Consider the following 15,496-nt stretch of genomic DNA (forward strand, 5'->3'; position numbering starts at 1 on the left):
TATAATGTTAAGATGAAGGCTTAAAGTTGATCTGAAGTATTTGAAAACAAAAATGTTAAATATTGTTTCCCCTGACCATTAAATGATCAACAAATCTTCACGTGTTCATTGTATAGAAATACCCACATAAGCATCATGTGAAGTTGTGTGAGTTTCTCAGCATTGTGTTTCTATATTATATCCTGCTCAGTCTGTCTGTCTGCTTGTCTGTGTCTATCTATCTCCCTCATTCTGCCTCCCTTTGTAACCCTCTTTCTCACCACCTAGTCCCAGCAGATGGGTGTTCATCATAAAGATGACTAGTTGATTATGAAGTTAAACCTATAATAATGTTCCATATAGGCTGTTGGTCCCTTGTGCTAACACAGTTTATTATGAGTTCCAGCTCAGACTCTGACTGCCATCTGTTGGATCATCAAGAGCTCTGCAGCATCTCAATCAGTCTTTAACCTAAGCCTTCTCTCACCAAAGACCTTTTGAGTTTCCACAGCAGACAACAGATTAGGTTTAAATAATTGCATAAATCATGGCTGATTGTGATGCCATCTGATGTGTATCAACACAAGAAGAAGACACAAGACAATATATTGAGATTATAGTAGGCCATATAAACTTTATATTGTAATGTTCATGTTAGTAGCACATTCAGAGTTACTATCATCACGAAAAAGCAGACTGTTAAAAATGTTTGTTTGTAATTGTTTTTTAGGGGGGGAAATATCTGGTTTAAAACAAATTTAAAAAACACAAATCTGTCAACATGTTTTAGAGTTTAATTTTTTCTGATGGAGCTATTTCCGTAGCCTCCAACTTGGCTTTTGTCCACAGTCCCCACAGTCCTACAGTTGCTCCTCTGCTGTTTTTTCTTAGCAGCCTCCCTGGTTAGAAAACACACAGTTAGTTATAATGTTTACAATTTATTATTGAACCTGAAACTTCTGAGGTTAATAAAAAGAAATTAAGTCAGATACTCCAAAAACGTGTAATTATCATGTAATCTTTTGAGAAGTGAATAAAAGACTGACACTTACATAGTTATGATAATACGCCTCGCAACCTAAAAAAAACAGTGGCAAATGAAGGAATGTTTCAATACATAGTTTCATTTACAGAAATTATGTTACTGAAGTTTGGTTCTTTAAATATCTGCTTGGCATGAATAATTACCTCACATAATAAGAAATCTGAGTTTCATTTGAGGAACAGGAAAATGTGAGAATAAAAATAAATGGCTTGAGATTTCATTTTCATCTAGAATTCAAAGGGGAACAGACTTCAGCCTCTATCTAGATATCAGGGATAAAGGTGAGGGTCTGATGGGAAATGAAGGATAATTTCTGGCTTAAGTATGAAAATACAATATCTTTACTGAATGTGTTAGCATGTATTTTTATTACAAGGAAATATACAAAGTTATATGGGACTGACTCAAGATAAAGGGACCATGCTTATCCTAATTAAGAAACATGTCACGTAGTGTGGCTAATTTATGTCTCTTTAATAGTTGGACAGCAATGGAGTTCTATAACACATTCAATTTAGTGCAGTCATTATCAGTAGAGTATTTGGTTAATTTGTTTTGCTTTTTATTCAATGAAACTAAATAAAAAAATTGCAAGTTTATCCACTAAATACATCATTCATTTAATAATCAATAAATATATATTCAAATTTCATTGTCTCTTTGAAGTTTGGATTGTTTTTTTTATTTAATATTTTTGAAGCTATAACAGTTAAATGGATCTAAATCAACTTGGATCCTTGAGACAACAATTCGTATACAACTGATGACAAAAAGATGAAACTAAAAGCATTGGGGGAGACTGTAAAATGATGGCATGTACTTACATCGGGTATAAGTTACTCTTCCCTGAGTGCAAGTAAAAATGACGTAGTCATAATAGGAACAGTATACATTCTTCGTCTCTCCTTCCTTAATATATTCTTTTCCAGTTTGCCTAATCCCAATCCCAGAATACTGAGCAAGATCCAAGACACAGAAAGCCTCTGCACAAAAAAAACCATAAAAAAGTATCTGTTGGTTCTGTTTGATCAACATGTTTTATAGAGCTTAAAAAATAAATAGACTGGTATTGATTTGTGTATACCTTTGCAGGAGGGAAGTTCTGACCATCTGCCATCGTTGGTACACACCACAGTGTCTGGTCCCACTCGTGTGTAATAAGAATTACATTCGTATTTCAAATACATACGCTCCGTTTGCACAACAACACCATTTGGAATAACTGGGGAGACTCCGCATTCGTTGACTGAAATTAAAACGGGTTGATTATTATGGTCAAAGTTTCATAGTAAAGTGAATATTTTTCACCACTTTTTTTAAAATGATGAATGCTGTTCAGTTAGGCTGTTATTTTGTTTACATAAAGCCTTATCTTTACAAATGTGTTTTATCTTCATGTGGAAGGCTTGCAACCGGCTATGCAACCTGTTCCCAAGCACAAACCATAACCAATCAGAAGAGGTCATAATAAAGGCAGATCCCTCACTGGCTTCCCAACAAATACAACAACATCCGCCATTCAGTTATAGAAATACACTCTCAACCTGGAGGTACCACTGCTGAGAACTGAAAAAAAAAAAAAAACAGGTCTATGTAGTAATGAACAAAGGTTTTAGCCATGGAGCGAGCTCCGGTGTAAAAAAAAATTGTAGCCCCAGTGTGGAAGCACAAAAATTTCAGTTGCTCGATTGTTCACTTGATCCTGGCTGCAAAAAAACAAGAACTCCCCATTGGATCCCATATTAAAATGTTCACTTTTAAAGGAAAAATAAACATGTCCATAGCCTGGTTTCAGAAAACTTTTTTGGTATCAATAGCTCATTTATTCATTGCTACATACTGTACTGGGTTTGATTGTTTTTTATAACTCATCTGTTTTGATTGTATTAAGCTCAAGAGTTATTCATAAATTTTGCATATAGGGGTATGGCAGAATTAACTGACGGTGGACACGTTGTAACTGTTTACCTAAGCTCTACCGTGTTGCCTGTTTCTAGATTGATGGAAGGTAGCTTGAGATAGCACTTCCAATATAGCTAATGCTATCATTGGACTTCAAGATGCCTTTTCAGAAACTAATGGGCTATGTCGGAAGGACCAGGATTATGTTTCTACAGTCTTTGGGTTTTTGCCTGAATGATCCCAAAACCAGTCTGAAGAACTGTATTATATTGATACAGATTTATATTGAATGTCAGCTGATCATTCATACCTTCGACCCTTATTTGCAGTAGATGTCATGGAATTATTGGGGGCATGTTCTTTTTATTAATGATTTTTAGAGTACAACAAACCAGAATAAATACAAAAACAGTTACATACAAAGACCAAGTAGTTTGTAATCATGGTTTTGAATTGACTCCCAGTTAGACATACTCCCTACATCGTCAAAAGAGCACAGAAGAACATACTGGCAAACAGAAAACATCCTGAAGAGGTTAAATCATGTGCACAGATAGCACTGGTTGAGCGGCAGTTGCATGCAAGTCTATGGACGTTTATTTTGCAGGATATGCATCATAAAAGTCATCGTCCCCTCCCACTCAATATTACCTGCCATAGCCTCACATTGGCTCATCCCAACTCCAGGTAGAAGTTTTACTTGGGGCCTTGCAGGATAAAGGAGTTTTGTATATGTGTGAAAATACTATACGAGACCAGTTTAATGATGAGGGGATATATGATTACTGTAATCTAGGGCGGAAAAAGGGGTGGCAGAGGTGTGCCTATTGACAACATCACAATAATTCAGGACAAATAAAAACCCACCCTCAGGGATCTGTCTTGATTGTGTTGAGAACCAATTCAAGATTAAACATGTTGTAATTGATCAAAAGCTTGCTGGAAGTTTACAATGGCTAAGTGTGTAGAGTTAACAAAGCAGTACAGAACTTAATTCGCATAAAGATGGGTGGAACAAAGTAATGAATGTAAACCTGTTGATATACATTCTTAATAAGAGAGGACCAAGTATTGAACCTTGTGGAACCCCCATTTGAATTCAACTCTTCTGCTACTGTAACCTCTAAGAAAGTGATAATAAAATGGGAAGGTTACACCAAAAAACATTAAGAGGTCAATTGATTTACCTGGTATGAAAGCAGGCTTACTGTTTCTGTCATTTGAAACAGATGTGGTAGAAGATCCTGTAAAAGAGAACAGTTAAACAAAAGACATAACATTAGTCATTTTTATATTTTTTTTAACATTTAAATTTTTTTTTTTTTAAATGTGATAATCATTTTAAAATCTATACTTATTAAAGCTACTGTACATTCCACAATGATACAGAGGTTATATACCTACCTCTGTCCACAGGTTGTGTACCACTGCCGGTGGATGTAGTACCTGTAATTGTAGGTCCACCATGTACAACATCCCCACTTCCTCTGCCTTAGTTAAAACATTTAAAACATCAGATCAAGATGGCATCCCGATGAGATGTCTGAACCACCTCACCTCAGCCTGCGCCTTTGACACAAAAAGCAGCAGCCATAGTCCTGCCACAAGGCTGAGGACACTAAGTTTGACGCTTTCATCCATGATCTTTTCATTTGGTCATTATAACAAAGAGTAAGGTCTAGACTTGCTCTATGTGAAGTGGATTGAAAAAAACATTTGTAATGAATTGGCACTATACAAAGATTGAGACATATGAAGATTGACTGACTACCCCAAGCTCAAGGAGAGTGTTGGACTGTTTAGGTTCCATTTTAACCTAACTCATGAACAAGACCCAAGAAATTGGAACTACCTGCTTAAAGCAGTAACTCACTCCTGAAGCAGAGGGAGAAATCTCCCAAATTGTGGGCTCATACTTGGAGGTTCATTGTCTCATCCTAACAGCTGTACACTCATCTGCAAAACTGCATAGGGGCCTGCTGAAGTTACAATTTAGTAAAGCCAAAAGATGCAAAAAAAAGTAGTATAAAAAAGCAGAGACGCAATTCTGAGGTCCCCAAACTGACATCCTCCTAACTACCTAGTTAGTGCATAAAATGTAAAATCACAGCATAACAAATGATATCAAACAGAGAATGGGCAGAGATGAATATGAATGAATGATGAGGCTGAATGCCATGCCATCTTGAAAGTTTACAGCCACATACAATAAATGAATGTAATATATAACCTACCACCACCCCCAGGTTGTGTCCCACTTTCTGTGGATGTAGGGTGTCCGCCAGCTGTTCCTCCAGCTGAAGATCCACTACCTTGTTAAAAAGAAAAACAGGCTTCAGATATACAGTATGTATTTGGACTGTATATCTGTTCATTTATTTGGAGTCATACTCAAGATAAAGATATTACATTTTAAATCAATTTATTTTGGAAACTGGGGCCAGGTGTCAGAGGCAGCAGGCTTAATAACTTAATACATACAGTATGTACTCTAAAGAGAGATTACATCAAAGGATATCCCAAATTAAATTACCTCCACCCACAGTTTGCGTCCCACTGCCAGCAGATGTGGTGACCTCTACTGAGCTACCGTGTCCAGTATTTTGTCTGGTCCCTCTGCCTAAGTGTAAAAACATCAGTTATTAAATAGAGAACTGTAGAGACATTTGACAAATTGATACACCAACAATTCTCAAATCTACCAAAAGAGAAAACCAAATCTGATATTGTGAATTCAACATATCAGGTAGCCTGTCTCACAGAAAGGATAAATGCTGACACAGCTTCATGTTATTGTTTACAATAACAGTAAAATGTACTAATACTGTATTTAAGATTTCCATAGTATTTTCATGGTAAATTTCTTCTTACAGTGACAGTCTTTGAGTATTTCTCAAAACAATTCTTGTTGGATTTCACACGAATTGAACAGAAAACAGAATTCTCATTTCTATCTAATGAACAATGATTTTGTCACCAGATTTTATTAGCTGAATCTAGCTAGTTTGAACTAGTTTGATACTACTATAGGACTATATCGTGAGCTCAACCGTAAAACTCTGAAATAACTTGTGACTTTTTTTTGCGTCATTTTTTACGTCATTGTGGGGTTTGTTTTTTAATACATTGCGATGCATGATGGTATACTGTATACTGCTAAGCTTGGTATCCTCAGCTGTACCCTTTTATTTGTGATGCATTATGGGTATGGAGCCCACTTTATAGGTTGCCATATTTCTCACTACACATTTGCAAAGCACCCAAACACTGGTACTAAGTGAAATCCATCACAGCCATTGACATTTTTTTACGAGAATATGTCTGAAGATCACCTTGGACCAAAGGAGTCTATTAAAAGGTCTTGAACCTCTAATTAAAGGCTTAAAACAAATCCTCATTTTAAAAGACTGGCGCTATAATTCAGCATGCGAAGAAAACCAAAGCTTGACAGTTCTGTCATGCCTAGATATGGTTGCTAAGATTTGGTTTGACAGTTGCTGCTCTGGATCATTTGCAATAGTTCAATTGTTTATTTTTTAAGCATTAATTATCATTATTATTTCTGCAAATTCTAGCACGTAGTTCACTTACTGCACTTTGGGAGTTCACTCCAGCTTCCGGATATGCAGAAGATGGATTTTTTGCTTTCTGCTCCCTCCACAGAGTATCCATCTTCACATTTATATCTAACTTTGGAATCTGCAGCAAAACTCGCCTGATATTTCTGACCAATGATGACTGCATGGGGGATTTGAGGGGGTTCACCACATGTATTGTTACTTACTGTAAAAAAACAAAACAAAAAAAAAGCACATTACAGAAGGTGGTAGCTCAAACAAATGGTTAGATAACTTAAAGATGATATTCATTTAGACTGTAATGTTAATATGGACAGTATTATACATCTGACAGACTTACTCTCACAGACAGGAACAGAGGTCCAGGTTCCATTCAAACAAACGGCTGTGGCATCCCTGTTCTTCAGCTCATATCCGTTGTCACATGTTACCCTTATTGTGTTTCCTTCGTTATACCAACTGTTTTGTTTTTTATTGAATTTTGCGTTGGGTATCTCAGGTGGAAGGCAGTCCTCTTCGCCTGAGAGCAAAAGAAAGATATGATAACACAATTTGAACATGGTCGCAGTGATTTATACACTGTTTATTTTTTAAAATATTCTCTGCATGTGTATTATTTCAATGAATTCATGACAGTAAAAAATGTATTTGCATAACCTGTTGCTTCACTTGAATGTATGCTCCATTGCCTTTACTGTGGATTTATTATTCAATATTTTCAAGAATACCAGAAATTCAACAAGAATTGAATTCTTATTGTCCAATTGTAGGCTATTTCTTATATACAAGTGAATAAATGTGAGATTTGAAAATGACTAATGTATTTCTACTTTAGCTCTGTACTTGGTCTCTCTGCCAACTGCTGATTATATAGCTACTAAATCATCCACTATGTTCCCCTGCAGTTAGCCGAGCTAGTCTCCTTCTTGAATGAATATCAGGTAGTGTTCAGTGTGCTTTTTAGCACAACGATGTGAGAGGGAAAACATATCCAGTCAAAACAGTAAAACTGCACTGGGCGGCTGTTAGGTGGGGGTTATTTCTGTAGTAGATGAACAAAAATGAAATTATGAAACAGACTGTGGATCATCTTAGATCTATTCAGCCATGGTCAGACAACACAGAAACACAACACACGGCTGACAAAGTGCAGACCATCGCTGACCCATGCTAACTAAGATCACACAATCATTGACAATCATTGGCAAAGTGGCAAAATGGCAAAATGGCAAAGTCTTCATCACACAGTGCTGCTTATATTCTGCTAGAAGGTACAGCCCACAAATTCCTTTCTATTTGGGTACATCACTACAAAACAATAAAGATGACATGACACTGATTTGTATACGTAACAGATGTAGACTCTCTGTCTAGCAAACAGTTGTTGACAACATATGGTTGGCTTTTACACAAATAAAGATCTGCTACAATTTACATGTTTCACCATATAAGGATACAGCTTCACAGACCCAAAAGTAGAATTACTGTGAGATGGTTGACACAATTTAAAGATATGTCCACAAAAAATACGTACTAACAGCGGCCAAACATTAAGTCAAATGTACTATAAAGCTTTGCAAGGAGAGGTGCTGCATATATATAAATATATATCTATATAGTTTCATCAACGTGTAGAAGCTAGCTCTGAGCACCTCCCCACCACAAAACATCCCTTTAACAAGCTAACAATAGCAGCAGGTCCTCTTATCACATTTAGAGAAAATATAGACATCTATAATCTAACTACTAGTTAATTACCTCATCTCAAGATACACATGTTCTTGGGATTCAAACTGTGTTGTGTATTTACTGAAATGTAATCAATTGTCCTGCTGGGCAGAATTAAAATAAACTTTTTTTTTGTTTGTTAACAAGCAAACGTTGTTGCAATTCAATACTGAATGTTAATGTCACATCTCCATTCAGTTGAAGAAAAGTTAAAGACATATGTTAATATGTGACATTTACTTTTGGGTTTATTTCTGTTAGACGCTGCTTTTGACGAAGAACTCAGTGATTATTTGGATGCATATAACAGACAGAGGATGAAAATGTTGCTTCTTCATGCACATAGTATAAAGCTCACCACAGAAGAGTTTCATTAAGAAATGTAATAACATTTGCTAAAGGAAGCCGTTTCAGACTAAAGTTTCATAAATTGAAAGATTGATGACTTCATGAGGTAAAAAAACAAACAAACATAAAACTTGAACATTACATACAGTTTAGCATGACAAGCGCTATTACAGGCTCTCAGTGTCTCATTCAAACAAACACTTACCTATACATTGCGGTTCAGGAGACCATACCCCGTTTTGACATGTGCTTGTTGCCCACCATCCCTCCACTGCAGGTTTACGTCCACTATCACAGGCGTAAATTATCTCAATTTCATGAGAATATGTTTCTTGTAACGGGACAAAATAACCACCATCAAGGCCTGGAGCGCCACAAGGCTGAGCTGCACAAAAAGATGAGTAAAAATAAGAGCACAACACCATCATAAAAAACAAAAAAAACCAATGTAAATGTTAGGTGATAGAGTCTAATGTTCTTACCATGCAGTGCTCCTGGAAGGCCGAAAAGAATAACAAACCCGAGATATCTCACCCACATTTTGTCAGGAATAAAAATGTTAGAGTGAAGAGCCCATTTCAAATCAGAACAGGTTAATGATTGTTGAGGGCACTTCCCCAAAAAGTGAAGAAATGTGGAGTAAAGAGTCAGTATCTGTGACTCTGACACCCCTCATTACTCCAAGCCCACACACTGATTCAATGAAACAAACAACATTGCAGACACACTCGGGGGTTAAAAAACAGTTCAACACACCGGTCTCTCATCATAATGTTAACATAAATCAGAGTTATGACATATAAAGATCATTACAAGACAGAAATGAACATTTATAGAATACTTCATCAATGTAGTCATAATGATTGAGTATTTTACAACCATTACATCATATTCATATTGTGCTATGTGCATACAAACAATGGGAACTTAGAGAGATCGCAAATACATTTAAAGGTCATAATCTGAAAGCTGATTCAATCATGATAAAGATGTTGAATAACAAACTAAATGTGGTTTAAGTCTTTAGTTTCAACTTAAATTGAGTACATTTGACGGTTAAAACATTCAGCAAACATTGCAGCATGTTTTAGTTTCTCCCATGTTTGTCAAACCACAACAGAGATTCATTTGTTTAGAGTCCAGATTTCCAAATGATTTCCCGGACTGCTGTGATCAGAGGTCAGCATTACATTATGAAATACCAAACACAGCCAGGGCAAAGGTTAGCCTGCAGTAACACAGAGGAAACTGTGACATATACTTGTAGGTGATTTGATTGGCACAGCACAGGGACCATACTTTAGATTGTGCACTTAAATACAAGAATTGTTATGGATTGTTATGGATGATTATGATGTTATGAAAAAGATTGCCTTTGAGTCTCCTTGTAGGTCTGTGAGCCAACTTGCTGGATCTCCCTGTGCTCTGCACCTCTTTCATCCACTTTTAAACATGTGACTGAACAGTAGAAATATAGTGTATGGTGTTAGGTATTGGAGGGCAGACTTGGCCATGTAGTGAATGATTATCCAGATGAGAAAAGTCTCACAAATGTCTTTTTTTCTCTTGACATCAAATATGTTTCATTACAATGTCATAAAAGTAAGGTCAGGTACAGCTAGATGGCATACTTCATCTGCCAGGACAAAAGTATTAAGGAGAGAAGGCAAGACAGGAGCTTGAGCCCCTTTTCTTTTGGCTCTCAGTAAGTGTTGGTGCCTGCTATGACAGCAGCCATTGAATCTGAAGAAATCTTTCAGACTCAGATAGCCCAGCAGAAAAGCACCATATGGGCCCGGAAGACTCCAGCTAAAACCTGGGTGTGGGAAGAGGCTGGGAGGCTATGGATAGGGGGTTTTGGCTGACCTCAAGGAAGTTCTTACAGTTTCAAGAACCAAGGAAGGAAAGCAGGGCTTGTTTACTGCTGTTTTCTGCAGGGTTGGAGAGCTGCTGTCTGAAGATGTTGAACTGTGTTAAAAACACTTAAAAGGAAGAACTGAACCAAAGTAGCATGCCATCTGATGAAGTGGCACATTTCAAAGATCCAGTGGAAGTCTCAACCATCTTCGACAGTGGTCTCTGAGGTAGTCAAAGTGTTCTTCAGTGGCAGGGAGAATGCTCCTGACAGTGTGTTGGGCTCTCTTTGCTAACACATCTCTTCAGTGTCACATGGAGGTCTGGTACGGTGCCTGTAAATTGATGGGAGTGGTTCCCATTTTGAAACAGAAGGACAGGAAGGTGTGCTCTATCTGGGTATTACACTATTGAGCTTACAGGGGCGCCTTTATTCCTAGGCGTTGGAAAAGATGTCCATTTGATTTGAACAATGGACCAGAACTTCAACCTGTGGGGTTCTGGAGGGGTCACAGGAGTTTGCTCTTCCAGTTAACAAGCAGTATGGATTCGATAGGAACACAGTAGCATAACTAAAATTGGAGTTCATATTCTTTGCACAGTCATGCACGTTCCCTGTGTAGATGCCCCCTGACAGTGGCCTCTCATCTGGGGCAGTTTGAAGTTGAGTTTGCAGCAATCAGGATGAGAGTTAGAGCCTCCAAGTCTGAGGCCATGGTTCTCTTCCAAAGCACTTTAGATGCCATAATAAATTACTGCTTCAAGCCAATGAGTTGATATCAATTTGGATTTGGATGAGTGAGGGGAAACATGAATGGGGATAGTAGCAACTGGACTAACCACCCCAGCTTAATTTTGTATAATATTGGAGGTTGGTTATTTTGAGTTGGCATCTAATCATCTGATTTCCCTTTGTGATTCTAGCTGCCTCCAATTTCCTGAAGTCCCATGAAGATGAGTTTGACTTCAATCAGTTTAACAGTTTATGTCATTTTTTTCCCCTAAAGAGCAGCTTTTCTGATTTTAGAATATTTAACATATTTGAAGGTCTATCACATATTTCTTCATACAGATCAAACGGGTGATTTCAGAAGTTATGGAGGAATTCAAGCTTTCTGTATTACCGTTAGGTTTTATATTTGTTTATTTCTTTAATGTGGTTATGAAATATTGTGCTATCAATTTTATATTTCATCCAATGTTGTTACACAAGCCTTCAAGGCCTCCGTATATTCTGAAAGATCACTGACCATTGAGAGCCAATGTGAGTCAAGTAGTTTGTAATCCTGTTTTTTATTTCAGTTTTGTCATATTAAGAAAAATGTACTTTATTTGCAGATTTTCTGTTGTTTCTGTGCTTTTTTACTTTATATTCAATACTGACCATATATTGTGGCAGTGCCAGGATTGCCCTCCAGTTATAAAATTCCCCTCCAGGGCAGCATGGTCTCTCTGTACTTAACAAGACCCCAGCAGAGACCAAAATCAGAACCACAAGAGTACTGGATCTCCCTCTTCATTGACCGCAGAAAGTGACAAATGGTTGAAAAAAGGGGGGAGAGATTTGAATGCCTTTCCTTCTTCTTGCTTGTGTGACACAGAGACCCTCATTCTGCAGAGGTCTGTATTGATTTCTCCCTCCACTGTCTGCTTTACTAATCTCATCCTGCCCTAGCTGATTGATGAGGACGCTCTGTTGCCAATTTCCTTCTTTTTTCGCCCCCCCCCCCCCCCCCTCGTTCATCATCTGTCTTGCTTCGCCACATCTTCCTTCTTCCTTGATTCTCTTCCTACTCCTTCTGCTGTACAACCAATACATTGCAGGGAATTGAAAATTGGTCCGCCAAAGGAAGAAGTAATGAAGACACTCTTTTGTGTCAGTGTTTCATATTTCTTACTTATTTGACATCTTTACTTTTTAAGCGGCAAATTAAACACTCTGTGAGGACTGAGCAGTACTGATACACTCTGATGTTGTCAGATTATAGATAAACTGTTCATTTTTCAATAACAAACAAAATCCACCATTTTAACGGTATATAACAAATGGACCCAGTCACCATGACATCACTCTTAGGTTACTCCTGGAGCAAGAAGTGACCATATTGTGAGGAGAGAGTGGGACTGGCTTTTTTTGTGTACAGTGGGTGCCGAGGAAGACAATTTGTACCAGGCTGTAAACATGCAAACTTAAGCTGTACAGTCAAAACAGATGTTTTTGAATGGGGTGTGTAATTTCCATGTCTCTTGAAGCCAGTTTTAAGCTGACACTCAAGCAACAGAAGTTTTTAGCACTCCTGCTTTGGCTTCATTTCTCAGTAATTCAGTTTGAAAGACTATTTTTTAAGTTTCCATAGTGGAGTCATCGTCGAACTGGCAGTCGCACTTTCTTCTGTGCAATGCCTCAAAACACTTTAGATGAATGAGATTTAGCGAGTCTTGGTGTTTGAACCTTTATTTAATTGTAAATTGCAGCTTTGAAAACAGTCAGGGTGAACAGCTTTTTAGTCTCCTTTTTCTACTGTTTATGCTTCAAGTTAAGGACTGAGGTTCAGTCAATGTTTTTGTTGGAAACATTTAGGGCAAGATTTCAAATGATATCATTTTATTTTGTCTGTCGGCCCTGTAGTTACAGTTGCAAGAAAAAGTACGTGAACCCTTTGGAATTTCCTAGTTTTCTGCATAAATTGACCATAAAATGTGTTCTGATCTTCATCCAAGTCACAACAACAGACAAACACAGACTGCTTAAACTAATACCACACAAACAATTATATGTTTTCATGTTTTTATTGAACACAACATTGTAAACATTCACAGTGCAGGGTGGAAAAAGTATGTGAACCCTTGGATTTAATAACTGGTTGACCCTCCTTTGGCAGCAATAACCTCAACCAAACGTTTCCTGTAGTTGCAGATCAGACCTGCACAACGGTCAGGAGGAATTTTGGACCATTCCTCTTTACAAAACTTTTTCAGTTCAGCAATATTCCCGGGATGTCTGGTGTGAACTGCTCTCTTGAGGTCATGCCACAGCATCTCTATCGGGTTGAGGTCAGGACTCTGACTGGGCCACTCCAGAAGGCGTATTTTCTTCTGTTGAAGACATTCTGTTGTTGATTTTCTTGTGTGCTTTGTGTTGTTGTCCTGTTGCATCACCCATCTTCTGTTGAGCTTCAATTGGTGGACAGATGGCCTTAAGTTTCCCTGCAAAATGTCTTGATAAACTTGGCAATTCATTTTTCCGTCGATGATAGAAATCTGTCGAGGCCCTGATGCAGCCCCAAACCATGATGCCCCCTCCACCATACAACCCAGTTGGGATGAGGTTTTGATGTTGGTATGCTGTGCCTTTTTTCTCTTATGTGTTTCTCTATTGTTGAGACTTAGATGAAGATCAGAACACATTTTATGACCAATTTAATCAGAAAACTAGGAAATTCCAATTTCCTGCAACTGTATATGTGCTCCAGCTCTTGTTATTGCATTTTTGTAGTTATGTATATCACTTCGCATTTTGGTTTGGGGATCTTGAATCTGATCAAGTGTTTCAAAGATATTGATTTAATTATTATGGGATGGACGGAGAGTCAAATTAATATAACACTTAATGAAGTGAAAAGTCTAAAATAAAGAACACATGAATATTTGTTTCTTCGAGGCTTTATTGTCTATTTCCATATAATGCCTTAAAGAAAAATCTTCCATCTGTTGTCTCCTCTAGCACAACACCAACAAAGAAGAAAAAGAACACTTTAACAGGGTCACTGAACGACCATGAGATGTGCTGATCCGTCAGAAACTGAGCTAGGAACAGACTGCCTGACTGTGATCGTCATACCGAGTACTTTTTCTGTAGTATTAACATACATTTATGTACATTCAGACCACAAACACCCCAACAACAGAAAATAAGTGTAAATGAAATCTTGTGTCTGTACTGAGAGTCATTTTGCTGTTTCCTCTCAATCGACAGAGTTAAATTCACTGACAATAACTGGACAAAAAACATAACCCTCCTCATCCCAAGACCCCTTTATGTTGCCTTAAATCAGCTAAATTGTTTCCACATTATGTTTTTATAGAAAATGGTATTTTTGTATAACTACATGAAATCATTAGAAAACAATTACAACAAAACAAAAATGTCCTCTTCACTGTCCAGAGCAACATTTCCACAACCACCCCCATAGGAGTTCCAGAGGAAGTGAGGAAGTGAGGAAGTCTGCAGGATCATCTGCTCTCTTCCTCCTGTTAAAATATTGGAAACTGCGATGGCCGCTCTTATGAGAGGAGCTACCTCGGCAGGACGAGGACCCAGGAGAGTTGGAAGGTTGCTGAATTTAGTTGTAGGATTTTTAGGGGATGGATGCTGTGGACTGGGCTCAGAACCTGAGGTGAGATTTGTGTTTGACCATGTATCTGATCAACGAGAAAGAGGAGGCAGAAAGGTAAGTTAGAGCAAATTGATGATTACTAACTTTAATATGACAAGAAACAGCATCAGAGTAGACTAAACATGTAATATGTATGTTAACATGCACAAGAGTAAAGGCAGACCTGTCCAGGGTTTCCCAAAAGCGCAGGAAGACAGGCCGGTCCAGATGGCGGCGATGGCGGCTCAGCTCCAGCACAGTTACATCCCACTTCTGCACGTTTGGGTCAATCTTGGCCTCATCGTACTTCAGATGAAAGGCTCGGACTGGAGGGGAAACAGGCACACAAACATTTAAAAAGATGAATGCTGGTTGAGGGCATGTCTGTGAAGGTCTGTTTTTGAGATGAGTTGGAAATAAAGCCTTTACACACAGGAGTGATTGTAACTTCTGACACTTCATCACACATCATTGCAGCCATGTTGTCATTCTTTTCAAACACAAGCTGATGCCTGGCTTCAAAAATGGCATTTATAAAAAAAACACAACATTCTGTTTGACTCACTTTTGGCGAAAATGTCGACAGGAGATCCATCAGGCAGCAGCCACGGCCAGCCTTTAAACTGCCAGGCAGGACCCTGCACAAACACGGCCACCACTCGATCCCTGTAGCACAAAACATTTAC

At 38.0% G+C, this 15,496-nt stretch overlaps 2 protein-coding genes across 6 annotated transcripts in view; both read right to left on the reverse strand.

Moving 5' to 3' along the window:
- Positions 1 to 587: 587 nt before the first annotated feature.
- LOC109997162 (complement factor H-related protein 1) lies at positions 588 to 9,708 on the reverse strand. Of its 5 annotated transcripts, none has more exons than XM_065953837.1 (12): positions 9,063 to 9,704; positions 8,786 to 8,965; positions 6,845 to 7,024; positions 6,518 to 6,709; positions 5,460 to 5,546; positions 5,161 to 5,238; positions 4,373 to 4,417; positions 4,114 to 4,170; positions 2,109 to 2,270; positions 1,849 to 2,007; positions 1,032 to 1,057; positions 588 to 878 (listed from the first exon to the last, which is right to left on the reverse strand). In XM_065953837.1, the coding sequence occupies exons 1-12, from the start codon at positions 9,118 to 9,120 to the stop codon at positions 867 to 869; spliced, it is 1,236 nt and encodes a 411-aa protein (XP_065809909.1). In that variant the 5' UTR covers positions 9,121 to 9,704; the 3' UTR covers positions 588 to 866. The 5 variants fall into 5 exon arrangements, with proteins under 5 accessions (XP_065809909.1, XP_020507211.2, XP_065809911.1 ...); XM_020651555.3 differs by having other exon boundaries at positions 4,331 to 4,417; positions 9,063 to 9,695; XM_065953839.1 differs by lacking the exon at positions 5,460 to 5,546 and having other exon boundaries at positions 4,331 to 4,417; positions 9,063 to 9,702.
- A 4,373-nt stretch (positions 9,709 to 14,081) lies between these two features.
- cdc73 (cell division cycle 73, Paf1/RNA polymerase II complex component, homolog (S. cerevisiae)) overlaps positions 14,082 to 15,496 on the reverse strand; it is a 29,764-nt gene continuing 28,349 nt past the window's right edge. The window contains exons 15-17 of the mRNA XM_020650648.3: positions 15,376 to 15,476; positions 14,995 to 15,136; positions 14,082 to 14,856 (exon numbers count right to left, since the gene is read on the reverse strand). Of these exons, the coding sequence (XP_020506304.1) occupies positions 14,820 to 14,856; positions 14,995 to 15,136; positions 15,376 to 15,476 (280 nt within the window). The 3' untranslated portion in view covers positions 14,082 to 14,819. The remainder of the gene's footprint in view (positions 14,857 to 14,994; positions 15,137 to 15,375; positions 15,477 to 15,496) is intronic.

The sequence above is a fragment of the Labrus bergylta genome, chromosome 4 (genome assembly GCF_963930695.1).
Source record: "Labrus bergylta chromosome 4, fLabBer1.1, whole genome shotgun sequence".
In the NCBI taxonomy this organism is placed as follows: domain Eukaryota; kingdom Metazoa; phylum Chordata; class Actinopteri; order Labriformes; family Labridae; genus Labrus; species Labrus bergylta.

Excerpts from the sequence above, each read along its gene's own strand:
- LOC109997162 (XM_020651555.3), bottom strand. The coding sequence starts at position 9,120 with ATGTGGGTGAGATATCTCGGGTTTGTTATTCTTTTCGGCCTTCCAGGA. Across the intron at positions 5,547-6,517 it reads GAGTGAACTCCCAAAGTGCA|GCAGAGGGACCAGACAAAAT; the intron begins GTAAGTGAACTA and ends TTTTACACTTAG. Across the intron at positions 2,271-4,113 it reads TAAGCCTGCTTTCATACCAG|TCAACGAATGCGGAGTCTCC; the intron begins GTAAATCAATTG and ends TTTTAATTTCAG.